Raw genomic sequence first — 21,622 nt, forward strand, 5'->3', positions numbered from 1 at the left:
AGAGTGGGATTAGACTGTGTGGGATATTAAAGGGTGCGGGGAGTGAGGGGAGAGTCGGATTAGACTGGGTGGGATATTAAAGGGTGCGGGGAGTGAGGGGAGAGAGTGGGATTAGACTGGGTGGGATATTAAAGGGTGTGGGGAGTGAAGGGAGAGTGGGATTAGACTGGGTGGGATATTAAAGGATGTGGGGAGTGAGGGGAGAGTGGGATTAGACTTGGTGGGATATTAAAGGGTGCGGGGAGTGAGGGGAGAGTGGGATTAGACTGGGTGGGATATTAAAGGGTGTGGGGAGTGAAGGGAGAGTGGGATTAGACTGGGTGGGATATTAAAGGGTGTGGGGAGTGAGGGGGAGAGTGGGATTAGACTGGGTGGGATATTAAAGGATGTGGGGAGTGAGGGGAGAGTGGGATTAGACTTGGTGGGATATTAAAGGGTGTGGGGAGTGAGGGGAGAGGGGGATTAGACTGGGATTAGACTGGGTGGGATATTAAAGGGCGTGGGGAGTGATGGGAGAGTGGGATTAGACTGGGTGGGATAACACTGGGTGGGATATTAAAGGGTGTGGGGAGTGAGGGGAGAGAGTGGGATTAGACTGGGTGGGATATTAAAGGGTGCGGGGAGTGAGGGGGAGAGTGGGATTAGACTGTGTGGGATATTAAAGGGTGTGGGGAGTGAGGGGAGAGTCGGATTAGACTGGGTGGGATATTAAAGGGTGAGGGTAGAGTGGGATTAGACTGGGTGGGATATTAAAGGGTGCGGGGAGTGAGGGGAGAGAGTGGGATTAGACTGGGTGGGATATTAAAGGGTGTGGGGAGTGAAGGGAGAGTGGGATTAGACTGGGTGGGATATTAAAGGATGTGGGGAGTGAGGGGAGAGTGGGATTAGACTTGGTGGGATATTAAAGGGTGCGGGGAGTGAGGGGAGAGTGGGATTAGACTGGGTGGGATATTAAAGGGTGTGGGGAGTGAAGGGAGAGTGGGATTAGACTGGGTGGGATATTAAAGGGTGTGGGGAGTGAGGGGGAGAGTGGGATTAGACTGGGTGGGATATTAAAGGATGTGGGGAGTGAGGGGAGAGTGGGATTAGACTTGGTGGGATATTAAAGGGTGCGGGGAGTGAGGGGAGAGTGGGATTAGACTGGGTGGGATATTAAAGGGTGTGGGGAGTGAAGGGAGAGTGGGATTAGACTGGGTGGGATATTAAAGGGTGTGGGGAGTGAGGGGGAGAGTGGGATTAGACTGGGTGGGATATTACAGGATGTGGGGAGAGAGGGGAGAGTGGGATTAGACTTGGTGGGATATTAAAGGGTGTGGGGAGTGAGGGGAGAGTGGGATTAGACTGGGTGGGATATTAAAGGGTGTGGGGAGTGAGGAGGAGAGTGGGATTAGACTGGGTGGGATATTAAAGGGTGTGGGGAGTGAGGGATTACACTGGGTGGGATATTAAAGGGTGCGGGGAGTGAGGGGAGAGAGTGGGATTAGACTGGGTGGGATATTAAAGGGTGTGGGGAGTGAAGGGAGAGTGGGATTAGACTGGGTGGGATATTAAAGGGTGTGGGGAGTGAGGGGAGAGTGGGATTAGACTGGGTGGAATATTAAAGGGTGCGGGGAGTGAGGGGAGAGTGGGATTAGACTGGGTGGGATATTAAAGGATGTGGGGAGTGAGGGGAGAGTGGGATTAGACTTGGTGAGATATTAAAGGGTGCGGGGAGTGAGGGGAGAGTGGGATTAGACTGGGTGGGATATTAAAGGGTGTGGGGAGTGAGGGGAGAGTGGGATTAGACTGGGTGGGATATTAAAGGGTGTGGGGAGTGAGGGGGAGAGTGGGATTAGACTGGGTGGGATATTAAAGGGTGCGGGGAGTGAGGGGGAGAGTGGGATTCGACTGGATGGGATATTAAAGGGTGTGGGGAGTGAGGGGGAGAGTGGGATTCGACTGGGTGGGATATTAAAGATTGTGGGGAGGGGGAGAGTGGGATTAGACTGGGTGGGATATTAAAGGATGTGGGGAGTGAGGGGGAGAGTGGGATTAAACTGAGTGGGGTATTAAAGGGTGTGGGGAGTGAAGGGAGAGTGGGATTAGACTGGGGTGGGATATTAAAGGGTGTGGGGAGTGAGGGGAGAGTGGGATTAGACTGGGTGGGATATTAAAGGGTGTGGGGAGTGAGGGGAGAGTGGGATTAGACTGGGTGGGATATTAAAGGGTGTGGGGTGTGAGGGGAGAGTGGGATTAGACTGGGTGGGATATTAAAGGGTGTGGGGAGTGAGGGGGAGAGTGGGATTAGACTGGGTGGGATATTAAAGGGTGTGGGGAGTGAGGGGAGAGTGAGATTAGACTGGGTGGGATATTAAAGGGTGTGGGGAGTGAGGGGAGAGTGGGATTAGACTGGGTGGGATATTAAAGGGTGTGGGGAGTGAGGGGAGAGTGGGATTAGACTGGGTGGGATATTAAAGGATGTGGGGAGTGAGGGGGAGAGTGGGATTAGACTGGGTGGGGTATTAAAGGGTGTGGGGAGTGAAGGGAGAGTGGGATTAGACTGGGTGGGATATTAAAGGGTGTGGGGAGTGAGGGGAGAGTGGGATTAGACTGGGTGGGATATTAACGGGTGTGGGGAGTGAGGGGAGAGTGGGATTAGACTGAGTGGGATATTAAAGGGTGTGGGGAGTGAGGGGAGAGTGGGATTAGACTGGGTGGGATATTAAAGGGTGTGGGGAGTGAGGGGAGAGTGGGATTAGACTGTGTGGGATATTAAAGGGTGCGGGGAGTGAGGGGAGAGTCGGATTAGACTGGGTGGGATATTAAAGGGTGCGGGGAGTGAGGGGAGAGAGTGGGATTAGACTGGGTGGGATATTAAAGGGTGTGGGGAGTGAAGGGAGAGTGGGATTAGACTGGGTGGGATATTAAAGGATGTGGGGAGTGAGGGGAGAGTGGGATTAGACTTGGTGGGATATTAAAGGGTGCGGGGAGTGAGGGGAGAGTGGGATTAGACTGGGTGGGATATTAAAGGGTGTGGGGAGTGAAGGGAGAGTGGGATTAGACTGGGTGGGATATTAAAGGGTGTGGGGAGTGAGGGGGAGAGTGGGATTAGACTGGGTGGGATATTAAAGGATGTGGGGAGTGAGGGGAGAGTGGGATTAGACTTGGTGGGATATTAAAGGGTGCGGGGAGTGAGGGGAGAGTGGGATTAGACTGGGTGGGATATTAAAGGGTGTGGGGAGTGAAGGGAGAGTGGGATTAGACTGGGTGGGATATTAAAGGGTGTGGGGAGTGAGGTGGAGAGTGGGATTAGACTGGGTGGGATATTAAAGGATGTGGGGAGTGAGGGGAGAGTGGGATTAGACTTGGTGGGATATTAAAGGGTGTGGGGAGTGAGGGGAGAGTGGGATTAGACTGGGTGGGATATTAAAGGGTGTGGGGAGTGAGGAGGAGAGTGGGATTAGACTGGGTGGGATATTAAAGGGTGTGGGGAGTGAGGGGAGAGTGGGATTAGACTGGGTGGGATATTAAAGGGTGTGGGGAGTGAGGGGAGAGTGGGATTAGACTGGGTGGGATATTAAAGGGTGTGGGGAGTGAGGAGGAGAGTGGGATTAGACTGGGTGGGATATTAAAGATTGTGGGGAGGGGGAGAGTGGGATTAGACTGGGTGGGATATTAAAGGATGTGGGGAGTGAGGGGGAGAGTGGGATTAAACTGGGTGGGGTATTAAAGGGTGTGGGGAGTGAAGGGAGAGTGGGATTAGACTGGGGTGGGATATTAAAGGGTGTGGGGAGTGAGGGGAGAGTGGGATTAGACTGGGTGGGATATTAAAGGGTGTGGGGAGTGAGGGGAGAGTGGGATTAGACTGGGTGGGATATTAAAGGGTGTGGGGTGTGAGGGGAGAGTGGGATTAGACTGGGTGGGATATTAAAGGGTGTGGGGAGTGAGGGGGAGAGTGGGATTAGACTGGGTGGGATATTAAAGGGTGTGGGGAGTGAGGGGAGAGTGAGATTAGACTGGGTGGGATATTAAAGGGTGTGGGGAGTGAGGGGAGAGTGGGATTAGACTGGGTGGGATATTAAAGGGTGTGGGGAGTGAGGGGAGAGTGGGATTAGACTGGGTGGGATATTAAAGGATGTGGGGAGTGAGGGGGAGAGTGGGATTAGACTGGGTGGGGTATTAAAGGGTGTGGGGAGTGAAGGGAGAGTGGGATTAGACTGTGTGGGATATTAAAGGGTGCGAGGAGTGTGGGATTAGACTGGGTGGGATATTAAAGGGTGCGAGGAGTGAGGGGGAGAGTGGGATTAGACTGGGTGGGATATTAAAGGGTGTGGGGAGTGAGGGGGAGAGTGGGATTAGACTGGATGGGATATTAAAGGCTGTGGAGATTGAGGGGGAGAGTGGGATTAGACTGGGTGGGATATTAAAGGGTGTGGGGAGTGAGGGGAGAGTGGGATTAGACTGGGTGGGATATTAAAGGCTGTGGGGAGTGAGGGGGAGAGTGGGATTAGACTGGGTGGGATATTAAAGGGTGTGGGGAGTGAGGGGGAGAGTGGGATTAGACTGGGTGGGATATTGGGGAGTGAGGGGAGAGTGGGATTAGACTGGGTGGGATATTAAAGGGTGTGGGGAGTGAGGGGGAGAGTGGGATTAGACTGGGCTGGGTATTAAAGGGTGTAGGGAGTGAGGGGAGAGTGGGATTAGACTGGGTGGGATATTAAAGGATGTGGAGATTGAGGGGGAGAGTGGGATTAGACTGGGTGGGATATTAAAGGGTGAGGGGAGAGTGGGATTAGACTTGGTGGGATATTAAAGGGTGCGGGGAGTGAGGGTAGAGAGGGATTAGACTGGCTGGGATATTAAAGGGTGTGGGGAGTGAGGAGGAGAGTGGGATATTAAAGGGTGCGGGGAGTGAGGGGGAGAGTGGGATTAGATTGGGTGGGATATTAAAGGGTGCGGGGAGTGAGGGAAGAGAGGGATTAGACTGGCTGGGATATTAAAGGGTGCGGGGAGTGAGGGGACAGTGGGATTAGACTGGGTGGGATATTAAAGGGTGTGGGGAGTGAGGAGGAGAGTGGGATTAGACTGGTGGGATATTAAAGGGTGTGGGGAGTGAGGGGGAGAGTGGGATTAGACTGTGTGGGATATTAAAGGGTGCGGGGAGTGTGGGATTAGACTGGGTGGGATATTAAAGGGTGCGGGGAGTGAGGGGGAGAGTGGGATTAGACTGGGTGGGATATTAAAGGGTGTGGGGAGTGAGGGGGAGAGTGGGATTAGACTGGATGGGATATTAAAGGCTGTGGAGATTGAGGGGGAGAGTGGGATTAGACTGGGTGGGATATTAAAGGGTGTGGGGAGAGTGGGATTAGACTGGGTGGGATATTAAAGGGTGTGGGGAGTGAGGGGAGAGTGGGATTAGACTGGGTGGGATATTGGGGAGTGAGGGGAGAGTGGGATTAGACTGGGTGGGATATTAAAGGGTGCGGGGAGTGAGGGGAGAGTAGGATTAGACTGGGTGGGATATTAAAGGGTGTGGGGAGTGAAGGGAGAGTGGGATTAGACTGGGTGGGATATTAAAGGGTGTGGGGAGTGAGGGGGAGAGTGGGATTAGACTGGGTGGGATATTAAAGGATGTGGGGAGTGAGGGGAGAGTGGGATTAGACTTGGTGGGATATTAAAGGGTGCGGGGAGTGAGGGGAGAGTGGGATTAGACTGGGTGGGATATTAAAGGGTGTGGGGAGTGAAGGGAGAGTGGGATTAGACTGGGTGGGATATTAAAGGGTGTGGGGAGTGAGGGGGAGAGTGGGATTAGACTGGGTGGGATATTAAAGGATGTGGGGAGTGAGGGGAGAGTGGGATTAGACTGGGTGGGATATTAAAGGGTGTGGGGAGTGAAGGGAGAGTGGGATTAGACTGGGTGGGATATTAAAGGGTGTGGGGAGTGAGGGGGAGAGTGGGATTAGACTGGGTGGGATATTAAAGGATGTGGGGAGTGAGGGGAGAGTGGGATTAGACTTGGTGGGATATTAAAGGGTGTGGGGAGTGAGGGGAGAGTGGGATTAGACTGGGTGGGATATTAAAGGGTGTGGGGAGTGAGGGGAGAGAGTGGGATTAGACTGGGTGGGATATTAAAGGGTGTGGGGAGTGAAGGGAGAGTGGGATTAGACTGGGTGGGATATTAAAGGGTGTGGGGAGTGAGGGATTAGACTGGGTGGGATATTAAAGGGTGCGGGGAGTGAGGGGAGAGAGTGGGATTAGACTGGGTGGGATATTAAAGGGTGTGGGGAGTGAAGGGAGAGTGGGATTAGACTGGGTGGGATATTAAAGGGTGTGGGGAGTGAGGGGAGAGTGGGATTAGACTGGGTGGAATATTAAAGGGTGCGGGGAGTGAGGGGAGAGTGGGATTAGACTGGGTGGGATATTAAAGGATGTGGGGAGTGAGGGGAGAGTGGGATTAGACTTGGTGAGATATTAAAGGGTGCGGGGAGTGAGGGGAGAGTGGGATTAGACTGGGTGGGATATTAAAGGGTGTGGGGAGTGAGGGGAGAGTGGGATTAGACTGGGTGCGATATTAAAGGGTGTGGGGAGTGAGGGGAGAGTGGGATTAGACTGGGTGGGATATTAAAGGGTGTGGGGAGTGAGGGGAGAGTGGGATTAGACTGGGTGAGATATTAAAGGGTGCGGGGAGTGAGGGGGAGAGTGGGATTCGACTGGATGGGATATTAAAGGGTGTGGGGAGTGAGGGGGAGAGTGGGATTAGACTGGGTGGGATATTAAAGGGTGCGGGGTGTGAGGGGAGAGTGGGATTAGACTGGGTGGGATATTAAAGGCTGTGGGGAGTGAGGGGGAGAGTGGGATTAGACTGGGTGTGATATTAAAGGGTGTGGGGAGTGAGGGGAGAGGGGGATTAGACTGGGGGGATATTAAAGGGTGTGGGGAGTGAGGGGAGAGGGGGATTAGACTGGGTGTGATATTAAAGGGTGTGGGGAGTGAGGGGAGAGGGGGATTAGACTGGGATTAGACTGGGTGGGATATTAAAGGGCGTGGGGAGTGATGGGAGAGTGGGATCAGACTGGGTGGGATAACACTGGGTGGGATATTAAAGGGTGTGGGGAGTGAGGGGAGAGAGTGGGATTAGACTGGGTGGGATATTAAAGGGTGCGGGGAGTGAGGGGGAGAGTGGGATTAGACTGTGTGGGATATTAAAGGGTGTGGGGAGTGAGGGGAGAGTCGGATTAGACTGGGTGGGATATTAAAGGGTGAGGGTAGAGTGGGATTAGACTGGGTGGGATATTAAAGGGTGCGGGGAGTGAGGGGAGAGAGTGGGATTAGACTGGGTGGGATATTAAAGGGTGTGGGGAGTGAAGGGAGAGTGGGATTAGACTGGGTGGGATATTAAAGGATGTGGGGAGTGAGGGGAGAGTGGGGTTAGACTTGGTGGGATATTAAAGGGTGCGGGGAGTGAGGGGAGAGTGGGATTAGACTGGGTGGGATATTAAAGGGTGTGGGGAGTGAGGGGGAGAGTGGGATTAGACTGGGTGGGATATTAAAGGATGTGGGGAGTGAGGGGAGAGTGGGATTAGACTTGGTGGGATATTAAAGGGTGCGGGGAGTGAGGGGAGAGTGGGATTAGACTGGGTGGGATATTAAAGGGTGTGGGGAGTGAAGGGAGAGTGGGATTAGACTGGGTGGGATATTAAAGGGTGTGGGGAGTGAGGGGGAGAGTGGGATTAGACTGGGTGGGATATTAAAGGATGTGGGGAGTGAGGGGAGAGTGGGATTAGACTTGGTGGGATATTAAAGGGTGTGGGGAGTGAGGGGAGAGTGGGATTAGACTGGGTGGGATATTAAAGGGTGTGGGGAGTGAGGAGGAGAGTGGGATTAGACTGGGTGGGATATTAAAGGGTGTGGGGAGTGAGGGGAGAGTGGGATTAGACTGGGTGGGATATTAAAGGGTGTGGGGAGTGAGGGGAGAGTGGGATTAGACTGGGTGGGATATTAAAGGGTGTGGGGAGTGAGGAGGAGAGTGGGATTAGACTGGGTGGGATATTAAAGATTGTGGGGAGGGGGAGAGTGGGATTAGACTGGGTGGGATATTAAAGGATGTGGGGAGTGAGGGGGAGAGTGGGATTAAACTGAGTGGGGTATTAAAGGGTGTGGGGAGTGAAGGGAGAGTGGGATTAGACTGGGGTGGGATATTAAAGGGTGTGGGGAGTGAGGGGAGAGTGGGATTAGACTGGGTGGGATATTAAAGGGTGTGGGGAGTGAGGGGAGAGTGGGATTAGACTGGGTGGGATATTAAAGGGTGTGGGGTGTGAGGGGAGAGTGGGATTAGACTGGGTGGGATATTAAAGGGTGTGGGGAGTGAGGGGGAGAGTGGGATTAGACTGGGTGGGATATTAAAGGGTGTGGGGAGTGAGGGGAGAGTGAGATTAGACTGGGTGGGATATTAAAGGGTGTGGGGAGTGAGGGGAGAGTGGGATTAGACTGGGTGGGATATTAAAGGGTGTGGGGAGTGAGGGGAGAGTGGGATTAGACTGGGTGGGATATTAAAGGATGTGGGGAGTGAGGGGGAGAGTGGGATTAGACTGGGTGGGGTATTAAAGGGTGTGGGGAGTGAAGGGAGAGTGGGATTAGACTGGGTGGGATATTAAAGGGTGTGGGGAGTGAGGGGAGAGTGGGATTAGACTGGGTGGGATATTAACGGGTGTGGGGAGTGAGGGGAGAGTGGGATTAGACTGAGTGGGATATTAAAGGGTGTGGGGAGTGAGGGGAGAGTGGGATTAGACTGGGTGGGATATTAAAGGGTGTGGGGAGTGAGGGGAGAGTGGGATTAGACTGGGTGGGATATTAAAGGATGTGGGGAGTGAGGGGAGAGTGGGATTAGACTTGGTGGGATATTAAAGGGTGCGGGGAGTGAGGGGAGAGTGGGATTAGACTGGGTGGGATATTAAAGGGTGTGGGGAGTGAAGGGAGAGGGGGATTAGACTGGGTGGGATATTAAAGGGTGTGGGGAGTGAGGGGGAGAGTGGGATTAGACTGGGTGGGATATTAAAGGATGTGGGGAGTGAGGGGAGAGTGGGATTAGACTTGGTGGGATATTAAAGGGTGTGGGGAGTGAGGGGAGAGGGGGATTAGACTGGGATTAGACTGGGTGGGATATTAAAGGGCGTGGGGAGTGATGGGAGAGTGGGATTAGACTGGGTGGGATAACACTGGGTGGGATATTAAAGGGTGTGGGGAGTGAGGGGAGAGAGTGGGATTAGACTGGGTGGGATATTAAAGGGTGCGGGGAGTGAGGGGGAGAGTGGGATTAGACTGTGTGGGATATTAAAGGGTGTGGGGAGTGAGGGGAGAGTCGGATTAGACTGGGTGGGATATTAAAGGGTGAGGGTAGAGTGGGATTAGACTGGGTGGGATATTAAAGGGTGCGGGGAGTGAGGGGAGAGAGTGGGATTAGACTGGGTGGGATATTAAAGGGTGTGGGGAGTGAAGGGAGAGTGGGATTAGACTGGGTGGGATATTAAAGGATGTGGGGAGTGAGGGGAGAGTGGGATTAGACTTGGTGGGATATTAAAGGGTGCGGGGAGTGAGGGGAGAGTGGGATTAGACTGGGTGGGATATTAAAGGGTGTGGGGAGTGAAGGGAGAGTGGGATTAGACTGGGTGGGATATTAAAGGGTGTGGGGAGTGAGGGGGAGAGTGGGATTAGACTGGGTGGGATATTAAAGGATGTGGGGAGTGAGGGGAGAGTGGGATTAGACTGGGTGGGATATTAAAGGGTGTGGGGAGTGAGGGGAGAGGGGGATTAGACTGGGTGTGATATTAAAGAGTGTGGGGAGTGAGGGGAGAGTGGGATTAGACTGGGTGTGATATTAAAGGGTGTGGGGAGTGAGGGGAGAGGGGGATTAGACTGGGGGGATATTAAAGGGTGTGGGGAGTGAGGGGAGAGGGGGATTAGACTGGGTGTGATATTAAAGAGTGTGGGGAGTGAGGGGAGAGTGGGATTAGACTGGGTGGGATATTAAAGGGTGTGGGGAGTGAGGGGAGAGTGGGATTAGACTGGGATAACACTGGGTGGGATATTAAAGGGTGTGGGGAGTGAGGGGAGAGAGTGGGATTAGACTGGGTGGGATATTAAAGGGTGCGGGGAGTGAGGGGGAGAGTGGGATTAGACTGTGTGGGATATTAAAGGGTGTGGGGAGTGAGGGGAGAGTCGGATTAGACTGGGTGGGATATTAAAGGGTGTGGGGAGTGAAGGGAGAGTGGGATTAGACTGGGTGGGATATTAAAGGATGTGGGGAGTGAGGGGAGAGTGGGATTAGACTTGGTGGGATATTAAAGGGTGCGGGGAGTGAGGGGAGAGTGGGATTAGACTGGGTGGGATATTAAAGGGTGTGGGGAGTGAAGGGAGAGTGGGATTAGACTGGGTGGGATATTAAAGGGTGTGGGGAGTGAGGGGGAGAGTGGGATTAGACTGGGTGGGATATTAAAGGATGTGGGGAGTGAGGGGAGAGTGGGATTAGACTTGGTGGGATATTAAAGGGTGCGGGGAGTGAGGGGAGAGTGGGATTAGACTGGGTGGGATATTAAAGGGTGTGGGGAGTGAAGGGAGAGTGGGATTAGACTGGGTGGGATATTAAAGGGTGTGGGGAGTGAGGGGGAGAGTGGGATTAGACTGGGTGGGATATTAAAGGATGTGGGGAGTGAGGGGAGAGTGGGATTAGACTTGGTGGGATATTAAAGGGTGTGGGGAGTGAGGTGAGAGTGGGATTAGACTGGGTGGGATATTAAAGGGTGTGGGGAGTGAGGAGGAGAGTGGGATTAGACTGGGTGGGATATTAAAGGGTGTGGGGAGTGAGGGGAGAGTGGGATTAGACTGGGTGGGATATTAAAGGGTGTGGGGAGTGAGGGGAGAGTGGGATTAGACTGGGTGGGATATTAAAGGGTGTGGGGAGTGAGGAGGAGAGTGGGATTAGACTGGGTGGGATATTAAAGATTGTGGGGAGGGGGAGAGTGGGATTAGACTGGGTGGGATATTAAAGGATGTGGGGAGTGAGGGGGAGAGTGGGATTAAACTGAGTGGGGTATTAAAGGGTGTGGGGAGTGAGGGGAGAGTGGGATTAGACTGGGTGGGATATTAAAGGGTGTGGGGTGTGAGGGGAGAGTGGGATTAGACTGGGTGGGATATTAAAGGGTGTGGGGAGTGAGGGGGAGAGTGAGATTAGACTGGGTGGGATATTAAAGGGTGTGGGGAGTGAGGGGAGAGTGGGATTAGACTGGGTGGGATATTAAAGCGTGTGGGGAGTGAGGGGAGAGTGGGATTAGACTGGGTGGGATATTAAAGGATGTGGGGAGTGAGGGGGAGAGTGGGATTAGACTGGGTGGGGTATTAAAGGGTGTGGGGAGTGAAGGGAGAGTGGGATTAGACTGGGTGGGATATTAAAGGGTGTGGGGAGTGAGGGGAGAGTGGGATTAGACTGGGTGGGATATTAACGGGTGTGGGGAGTGAGGGGAGAGTGGGATTAGACCGAGTGGGATATTAAAGGGTGTGGGGAGTGAGGGGAGAGTGGGATTAGACTGGGTGGGATATTAAAGGGTGTGGGGAGTGAGGGGAGAGTGGGATTAGACTGTGTGGGATATTAAAGGGTGCGGGGAGTGAGGGGAGAGTCGGATTAGACTGGGTGGGATATTAAAGGGTGCGGGGAGTGAGGGGAGAGAGTGGGATTAGACTGGGTGGGATATTAAAGGGTGTGGGGAGTGAAGGGAGAGAGTGGGATTAGACTGGGTGGGATATTAAAGGATGTGGGGAGTGAGGGGAGAGTGGGATTAGACTTGGTGGGATATTAAAGGGTGCGGGGAGTGAGGGGAGAGTGGGATTAGACTGGGTGGGATATTAAAGGATGTGGGGAGTGAGGGGAGAGTGGGATTAGACTTGGTGGGATATTAAAGGGTGCGGGGAGTGAGGGGAGAGTGGGATTAGACTGGGTGGGATATTAAAGGGTGTGGGGAGTGAAGGGAGAGTGGGATTAGACTGGGTGGGATATTAAAGGGTGTGGGGAGTGAGGGGGAGAGTGGGATTAGACTGGGTGGGATATTAAAGGATGTGGGGAGTGAGGGGAGAGTGGGATTAAACTGAGTGGGGTATTAAAGGGTGTGGGGAGTGAAGGGAGAGTGGGATTAGACTGGGGTGGGATATTAAAGGGTGTGGGGAGTGAGGGGAGAGTGGGATTAGACTGGGTGGGATATTAAAGGGTGTGGGGAGTGAGGGGAGAGTGGGATTAGACTGGGTGGGATATTAAAGGGTGTGGGGTGTGAGGGGAGAGTGGGATTAGACTGGGTGGGATATTAAAGGGTGTGGGGAGTGAGGGGGAGAGTGGGATTAGACTGGGTGGGATATTAAAGGGTGTGGGGAGTGAGGGGAGAGTGAGATTAGACTGGGTGGGATATTAAAGGGTGTGGGGAGTGAGGAGAGAGTAGGATTAGACTGGGTGGGATATTAAAGGGTGTGGGGAGTGAGGGGAGAGTGGGATTAGACTGGGTGGGATATTAAAGGATGTGGGGAGTGAGGGGGAGAGTGGGATTAGACTGGGTGGGGTATTAAAGGGTGTGGGGAGTGAAGGGAGAGTGGGATTAGACTGGGTGGGATATTAAAGGGTGTGGGGAGTGAGGGGAGAGTGGGATTAGACTGGGTGGGATATTAACGGGTGTGGGGAGTGAGGGGAGAGTGGGATTAGACTGAGTGGGATATTAAAGGGTGTGGGGAGTGAGGGGAGAGTGGGATTAGACTGGGTGGGATATTAAAGGGTGTGGGGAGTGAGGGGAGAGTGGGATTAGACTGTGTGGGATATTAAAGGGTGCGGGGAGTGAGGGGAGAGTCGGATTAGACTGGGTGGGATATTAAAGGGTGCGGGGAGTGAGGGGAGAGAGTGGGATTAGACTGGGTGGGATATTAAAGGGTGTGGGGAGTGAAGGGAGAGTGGGATTAGACTGGGTGGGATATTAAAGGATGTGGGGAGTGAGGGGAGAGTGGGATTAGACTTGGTGGGATATTAAAGGGTGCGGGGAGTGAGGGGAGAGTGGGATTAGACTGGGTGGGATATTAAAGGGTGTGGGGAGTGAAGGGAGAGTGGGATTAGACTGGGTGGGATATTAAAGGGTGTGGGGAGTGAGGGGGAGAGTGGGATTAGACTGGGTGGGATATTAAAGGATGTGGGGAGTGAGGGGAGAGTGGGATTAGACTTGGTGGGATATTAAAGGGTGCGGGGAGTGAGGGGAGAGTGGGATTAGACTGGGTGGGATATTAAAGGGTGTGGGGAGTGAGGGGGAGAGTGGGATTAAACTGGGTGGGGTATTAAAGGGTGTGGGGAGTGAAGGGAGAGTGGGATTAGACTGGGGTGGGATATTAAAGGGTGTGGGGAGTGAGGGGAGAGTGGGATTAGACTGGGTGGGATATTAAAGGGTGTGGGGAGTGAGGGGAGAGTGGGATTAGACTGGGTGGGATATTAAAGGGTGTGGGGTGTGAGGGGAGAGTGGGATTAGACTGGGTGGGATATTAAAGGGTGTGGGGAGTGAGGGGGAGAGTGGGATTAGACTGGGTGGGATATTAAAGGGTGTGGGGAGTGAGGGGAGAGTGAGATTAGACTGGGTGGGATATTAAAGGGTGTGGGGAGTGAGGGGAGAGTGGGATTAGACTGGGTGGGATATTAAAGGGTGTGGGGAGTGAGGGGAGAGTGGGATTAGACTGGGTGGGATATTAAAGGATGTGGGGAGTGAGGGGGAGAGTGGGATTAGACTGGGTGGGGTATTAAAGGGTGTGGGGAGTGAAGGGAGAGTGGGATTAGACTGGGTGGGATATTAAAGGGTGTGGGGAGTGAGGGGAGAGTGGGATTAGACTGGGTGGGATATTAACGGGTGTGGGGAGTGAGGGGAGAGTGGGATTAGACTGAGTGGGATATTAAAGGGTGTGGGGAGTGAGGGGAGAGTGGGATTAGACTGGGTGGGATATTAAAGGGTGTGGGGAGTGAGGGGAGAGTGGGATTAGACTGGGTGGGATATTAAAGGGTGTGGGGAGTGAGGGGAGAGTGGGATTAGACTGGGTGGGATATTAAAGGGTGCGGGGAGTGAGGGGGAGAGTGGGATTAGACTGGGTGGGATATTAAAGGGTGCGGGGAGTGAGGGGGAGAGTGGGATTAGACTGGATGGGATATTAAAGGGTGCGGGGAGTGAGGGGGAGAGTGGGATTCGACTGGGTGGGATATTAAAGGGTGTGGGGAGTGAGGGGGAGAGTGGGATTAGACTGGGTGGGATATTAAAGGGTGCGGTGAGTGAAGGGAGAGTGGGATTAGACTGGGCGGGATATTAAAGGGTGCGGGGAGTGAGGGGAGAGTGGGATTAGACTGGGTGGCATATTAAACGGTGTGGGAAGTGAGGGGGAGAGTGGGATTAGACTGGGTGGGATATTAAAGAGTGTGGGGAGTGAGGGGGAGAGTGGGATTAGACTGTGTGGGATATTAAAGGGTGCGGGGAGTGAGGGGGAGAGTGGGATTAGACTGGGTGGGATATTAAAGGGTGTGGGGAGTGAGGGGGAGAGTGGGATTAGACTGGATGGGATATTAAAGGGTGTGGGGAGTGAGGGGAGAGTGGGATTAGACTGGGTGGGATATTAAAGGCTGTGGGGAGTGAGGGGGAGAGTGGGATTAGACTGGGTGGGATATTAAAGGGTGTGGGGAGTGAGGGGGAGAGTGGGATTAGACTGGGTGGGATATTGGGGAGTGAGGGGAGAGTGGGATTAGACTGGGTGGGATATTAAAGGGTGTGGGGAGTGAGGGGGAGAGTGGGATTAGACTGGGCTGGGTATTAAAGGGTGTGGGGAGTGAGGGGAGAGTGGGATTAGACTGGGTGGGATATTAAAGGATGTGGAGATTGAGGGGGAGAGTGGGATTAGACTGGGTGGGATATTAAAGGGTGTGGGGAGTGAGGGGAGAGTGGGATTAGACTTGGTGGGATATTAAAGGGTGCGGGGAGTGAGGGGAGAGTGGGATATTAAAGGGTGCGGGGAGTGAGGGGGAGAGTGGGATTAGATTGGGTGGGATATTAAAGGGTGCGGGGAGTGAGGGTAGAGAGGGATTAGACTGGCTGGGATATTAAAGGGTGTGGGGAGTGAGGGGAGAGTGGGATTAGACTGGGTGGGATATTAAAGGGTGTGGCGAGTGAGGGGAGAGTGGGATTAGACTGGGTGGCACATTAAACGGTGTGGGGAGTGAGGGGGAGAGTGGGATTAGACTGGGTGGGATATTAAAGAGTGCGGGGAGTGAGGGGAGAGTGGGATTAGACTGGGTGGGATATTAAAGGGTGCGGGGAGTGAGGGGGAGAGTGGGATTAGACTGGGTGGGATATTAAAGGGTGCGGGGAGTGAGGGGGAGAGTGGGATTAGACTGGATGGGATATTAAAGGCTGTGGAGATTGAGGGGGAGAGTGGGATTAGACTGGGTGGGATATTAAAGGGTGTGGGGAGTGAGGGGAGAGTGGGATTAGACTGGGTGGGATATTAAAGGGTGTGGGGAGTGAGGGGAGAGTGGGATTAGACTGGGTGGGATATTAAAGGGTGTGGGGAGTGAGGGGAGAGTGGGATTAGACTGGGTTGGATATTGGGGAGTGAGGGGAGAGTGGGATTAGACTGGGTGGGATATTAAAGGGTGTGGAGATTGAGGGGGAGAGTGGGATTAGACTGGGTGGGATATTAAAGGGTGTGGGGAGTGAGGGGAGAGTGGGATTAGACTTGGTGGGATATTAAAGGGTGCGGGGAGTGAGGGGAGAGTGGGATATTAAAGGGTGCGTGGAGTGATGCGGAGAGTGGTATTAGATTGGGTGGGATATTAAAGGGTGCGGGGAGTGAGGGGAGAGTGGGATTAGATTTGGTGGGATATTAAAGGGTGCGGGGAGTGAGGGGAGAGTGGGATTAGACTGGGTGGGATATTAAAGGGTGTGGGGAGTGAGGGGGAGAGTGGGATTAGACTGGGTGGGATATTAAAGGGTGCGGGGAATGAGGGGAGAGTGGGATTAGACTGGGTGGGATATTCAAGGGTGTGGGGCGTGAGGGGAGAGTGGGATTAGACTGGGTGGGGTATTAAAGGGTGTGGGGAGTGAGGGGAGAGTGGGATTAGACTGGGTGGGATATTAAAGGGTGTGGGGAGTGAGATTAGACTGGATGGGGTATTAAAGGGTGTGGGGAGTGAGCGGGAGAGTGGGATTAGACTGGGTGGGAGATTAAAGGGTGCCGGGAGTGAGGGGGAGAGTGGGATTAGACTGGGTGGGATATTAAAGGGTGCGGGGAGTGAGGGGAGAGTGGGATTAGACTGTGTGGGATATTAAAGGATGTGGGGGGTGAGGGGAGAGTGGGATTAGACTGGGTGGGATATTAAAGGGCGTGGGGAGTGACGGGAGAGTGGGATTAGACTGGGTGGGATATTAAAGGGTGTGGGGAGTGAGGGGGGGAGTGGGATTAGACTGGGTGGGATATTAAAGGGTGTGGGGAGTGAAGGGGAGAGTGGGATTAGACTGGGTGGGATATTAAAGGGTGTGGGGAGTGAGGGGAGAGTGGGATTAGACTGGGTGGGATATTAAAGGGTGTGGGGAGTGAGGGGGAGAGTGGGTTTAGACTGGGTGGGATATTAAAGAGTGTGGGGAGTGAGGGGGAGACTGGGATTAGACTGGGTGGGATATTAAAGGGTGTGGGGAGTGAGGGGAGAGTGGGATTAAACTGGGTGGATATTAAGGGTGTGGGGAGTGAGGGGAGAGTGGGATTAGACTGGGTGGGATATTAAATGGTGTGGGGAGTGAGGGGAGAGTGGGATTAGACTGTGTGGGATATTAAAGGATGTGGGGGGTGAGGGGAGAGTGGGATTAGACTGGGTGGGATATTAAAGGGCGTGGGGAGTGACGGGAGAGTGGGATTAGACTGGGTGGGATATTAAAGGGTGTGGGGAGTGAGGGGGAGAGTGGGATTAGACTGGGTGGGATATTAAAGGGTGTGGGGAGTGAAGGGGAGAGTGGGATTAGACTGGGTGGGATATTAAAGGGTGTGGGGAGTGAGGGGAGAGTGGGATTAGACTGGGTGGGATATTAAAGGGTGTGGGGAGTGAGGGGGAGAGTGGGATTAGACTGGGTGGGATATTAAAGGGTGTGGGGAGTGAAGGGGAGAGTGGGATTAGACTGGGTGGGATATTAAAGGGTGCGGGGAGTGAGGGGGAGAGTGGGTTTAGACTGGGTGGGATATTAAAGAGTGTGGGGAGTGAGGGGGAGACTGGGATTAGACTGGGTGGGATATTAAAGGGTGTGGGGAGTGAGGGGAGAGTGGGATTAGACTGGGTGGGATATTAAAGGGTGTGGGAACTGAGGGGAGAGTGGGATTAGACAGGGTGGGATATTAAAGGGTGTGGGGAGTGATGGGGAGAGTGGGATTAGACTGGGTGGGATATTAAAGGGTGTGGGGAGTGAGGGGGAGAGTGGGATTAGACTGGGGGGATATTAAAGGGTGTGGGGAGTGATGGGGAGAGTGGGATTAGACTGGGTGGGATATTAAAGGGTGTGGGGAGTGAGTGGAGAGTGGGCTTAAACTGGGTGGAATATTAAAGGGTGCGGGGAGTGATGGGGAGAGTGGGATTAGACTGGGTGGGATATTAAAGGGTGTGGGGAGTGAGGGGGAGAGTGGGATTAGACTGGGTGGGATATTAAAGGGTGTGGGGAGTGAGGGGAGAGTGGGATTAGACTGGGTGGGGTATTAAAGGGTGTGGGGAGTGAGGGGGAGAGTGGGATTAGACTGGGTGGGATATTAAAGGGTGCGGGGAGTGATGGGGAGAGTGGGATTAGACTGGGTGGGATATTAAAGGGTGTGGGGAGTGAGGGGGAGAGTGGGATTAGACTGGGTGGGATATTAAAGGGTGTGGGGAGTGAGGGGAGAGTGGGATTAGACTGGGTGGGATATTAAAGGGTGTGGGAACTGAGGGGAGAGTGGGATTAGACTGGGTGGGATATTAAAGGGTGTGGGGAGTGAGGGGGAGAGTGGGATTAGTCTGGGTGGGATATTAAAGGGTGTGGGGAGTGAGGGGAGAGTGGGATTAGACTGGGTGGGATATTAAAGGGTGTGGGAACTGAGGGGAGAGTGGGATTAGACTGGGTGGGATATTAAAGGGTGTGGGGAGTGAGGGGAGAGTGGGATTAGACTGGGTGGGATATTAAAGGGTGCGGGGAGTGAGGGGAGAGTGGGATTAGACTGGGTGGGATATTAAAGGGTGTGGGGTGTGAGGGGAGAGTGGGATTAGACTGGGTGGGATATTAAAGGCTGTGGGAACTGAGGGGAGAGTGGGATTAGACTGGGTGGGATATTAAAGGGTGTGGGGAGTGAGGGGAGAGTGGGATTAGACTGGGTGGGGTATTAAAGGGTGTGGGGAGTGAGGGGAGAGTGGGATTAGACTGGGTGGGATATTAAAGGGTGTGGGGAGTGAGGGGAGAGTGGGATTAGACTGGGTGGGGTATTAAAGGGCGTGGGGTGTGAGGGGAGAGTGGGATTAGACTGGGTGGGATATTAAAGGGTGTGGGGAGTGAGGGGAGAGTGGGATTAGACTGGGTGGGATATTAAAGGGTGTGGGGAATGAGGGGAGAGTGGGATTAGACAGGGTGGGATATTAAAGGGTGTGGGGAGTGAGTGGTCAGACTGGCTGTATCATTGTGAAAATCTTTAGCACAGATTAAATAGAATAACTGCTCTGTCTCCTTGCTGGAATGTTTGATGCCTGTATGCTGGAGCTGTGATTTTGGGAATGGCTACAGTCAAGGTCATTTTTCCGAGAGAATGCAATCAGTTCCACACTCACCACTTGTTCGTTGGTCTTTTTATAAAAAGCTTCTGCAAACACAGAGACCACAAAGACGTTGATGAGGAAGGACAGAAACAAAGCCAGGCAGGCTTCGATGAAGAAATACCGATTTGCCTCCTTCACTTCTTTCTTATTGGCTCGATTTACATCCCTGGACTGAGGAAGAGAAGGCGTTAGCCTGAGTATTTCAGAGACTGCAGTGAGTGATTGAAATTAAAGACTCCTGAAATTCCTTTTCAGTTCCGTCAGCAATCCCCCCACCCCCCCGCCAAGATCATTTAACACAGGTTCAAAGTTCTAAAACTTACTGGAAAGTAAATTAATTAATTTGCATGTGTTCCTGTGGTCACCCAAAACTAATGCAATGGGCCAGCTCCATGGGACGTCACAGTTCCCAACCAATCACATACCCGCTGCTCCCTGCATTATATTACGTTCACAAGGGACAATCTATTTTAGGTTTCTTACAACACCTGACAGAAAATTGCAAACATATACCAGAAATAATCATCGATAGTCTAATGTATAAGTTGTGGCATTGCAGTGACAAAGGTGGTGAATGCCTCAAACGAAGCACTTCTTTCACTTCGCACTCTTGTATGTAGACTGGTGAACACACAATCAGGTGTGTGCAGTACGAGAGTCTAGGCTTGAGGTGGCAAGCGAGACAGCATGTGCACACAAGAGTGCGAGCACATGTGAGCATGAACATGCCCCTGCAAATGTGCACATGTGAGTGTTCATAGGACTCCAACCCCCCCCCCCCCCCCCCCCCCCGTCCCTGTACGTGGGTGAACGCAGCGACCACTGCCAGTACGCAGGTGAGTATCGTTTTCCTTTTAAATTTAGAGTACCTAATTAATTTTTTCCAATTAAGGGGCAATTTAGCGTGGCCAATCCACCTACCCTGCACATCTTTGGGTTGTGGGGGCGAAACCCACGCAGACACTAGGAGAATGTGCAAACTCCACACGGACAGTGACCCAGAGCCGGAATCGAACCTGGGACCTCGGCACTGAGGCAGCAGTGCTAACCACTGCACCACCGTGCTGCCCTTGCGGGTGAGTATAGTGACCATTGCCTGGGTGAATGTACTGAAATGTCCTCTGGCCATGTCAGTCATCACTTTGGCAGGAAATGGGCAAGGACACGGGGAACATGCCATGCCTTGCCACCCCATCTCCGCTTTACTAACAAGTTAGTGGAAGCAGGATGGGAAACATTTGCAAGTATCGGGCACTCATTTACCACCATGTAACAAGTTGGCTCTACTTCAAATTATCTGGAATATGGAAAAGGGAACTTTGAAAAGATCCAAATATAAGAATACACACAATCTCACCTTGACCAAGGCAGAGTGGAGGTAGATATTGTGGGGCATGATCACAGCTCCAACAATTCCAACTGCCTGCTCCAACTGACGGGTTCCACAGCCTTCACAGTAGGGAACAAACATCCCCTTCAACAACTGCCCCTGGTTTGGCTTCACGGTTACATACTGTGGGTCAGAGAAATACAATTTAGTAATGAAGAAACCAAACCACTGTACCCTGAAAGAATGGTTACCTACCGATCTTCATTTCAAATGACATGCACCCTGCACACACAATAAAAGTTAGCCAAGCCGGATTGGTCCTGGGAAACCGTGTGATTAACCTGGACATGAATTGTAATGGTGGGTGGGGGTTATGTGATGTGAGCACGGGAGCGGCTGCGTTTTCTCGCGCTTTGGCTCTGCTCATCTTTTAATCCTTTATTTTATCCTAATGCATATTCCACAATTGTTTTACTTTTGGGATAAATGTCTTGTACTTTGTCCCTGGATAACCTTGGTGAGAGTTAGGTGAGAAAGGACTGCGTTCAATCCGAGAGAATCCTTGTTTGATTGAGGGGGTCAGAGGTGGCTGGGATGGGGCCCAGCTTGCAGCGGTGGTGTTGCAGGTGAGCGGGATGGTGTTATTATCCTGCAGTCCATCAATAATCCTGGACTTTATTCCCTTGTGAGTTAATGTTGTTGTCTTTTCTCCTGACAAGGGTGTGCAAAGTTTGAGCACGAGAGCGACGGTCATTTGTTATCTTGATTTCGCAAACAGCAAACTGAATTGGGAAAGTAAAACATGATTTGTGCACAGCTTTATCCTTTTTTAAAAAAGTTTTATGTGCTGTAATCCTTGCATCCGTGGGAAAGTGCATTTTAGACGTCACTTATCTCATTTATAGTGGAGCCACGGCAGGACGATGGGTGGAGGGTTGGTGCGGTGGTGGGTGGCAGGGTTAGATTGAGGTTAGATTAGTTAGAGCTAATTATATCTGGTTTTCATTTTGCATTTTCTGTTTTTGTCTTTGCTGCTTTGAAATTTGAGAATCCGTGCTCATCTCCTTCGAAGGTCCAGCTAGGCAAGAGGACTGGGTTCCTTCGGATTCTTTTTTGCTGTTGCCATTTTTAGGGCTGTTGGGGTTGTGGTTGGGGGGATGGGGGAGGGGGGTACGCCCGAGTGTGGTCAGTTTATCCCTGTTTGATTATCCCTGTTCGGTTTGAAATGAGAGTCTGTATGCGATGCCTTCTTGCAGGCATACAGTCAATGTGTCTAATGTCCTTGAGTTTATCTGGGCATTCCGCCCTTAAGAGTTATTTTGTTCTTGTCACCTGGGTGAGCAGCGTGATGTTCTGCTGTCAGTGAGCTGCCCTGGGTATGGTTAGAGAGGTGCAGGGCCAGCTGGGTGCCGGGTGTCGTGGGGGTATTGACACCTTTGTCTCAGAGTATC

The 21,622-nt window shown here is 52.7% G+C and overlaps 1 protein-coding gene across 8 annotated transcripts in view; it reads right to left on the reverse strand.

The window, feature by feature from the left end:
- The window catches only part of LOC140405537 (natural resistance-associated macrophage protein 2-like), a 214,439-nt gene that overhangs the window by 113,098 nt on the left and 79,719 nt on the right, over positions 1 to 21,622 (reverse strand). For all 8 annotated transcript variants that reach the window (XM_072494098.1, XM_072494101.1, XM_072494102.1 and 5 more), the window contains 2 exons: positions 20,199 to 20,354; positions 18,854 to 19,012 (listed from right to left, as the gene is read on the reverse strand). In XM_072494098.1, the coding sequence (XP_072350199.1) occupies positions 18,854 to 19,012; positions 20,199 to 20,354 (315 nt within the window). The remainder of the gene's footprint in view (positions 1 to 18,853; positions 19,013 to 20,198; positions 20,355 to 21,622) is intronic.

Source organism: Scyliorhinus torazame, chromosome X, assembly GCF_047496885.1.
Source record: "Scyliorhinus torazame isolate Kashiwa2021f chromosome X, sScyTor2.1, whole genome shotgun sequence".
Taxonomy (NCBI): domain Eukaryota; kingdom Metazoa; phylum Chordata; class Chondrichthyes; order Carcharhiniformes; family Scyliorhinidae; genus Scyliorhinus; species Scyliorhinus torazame.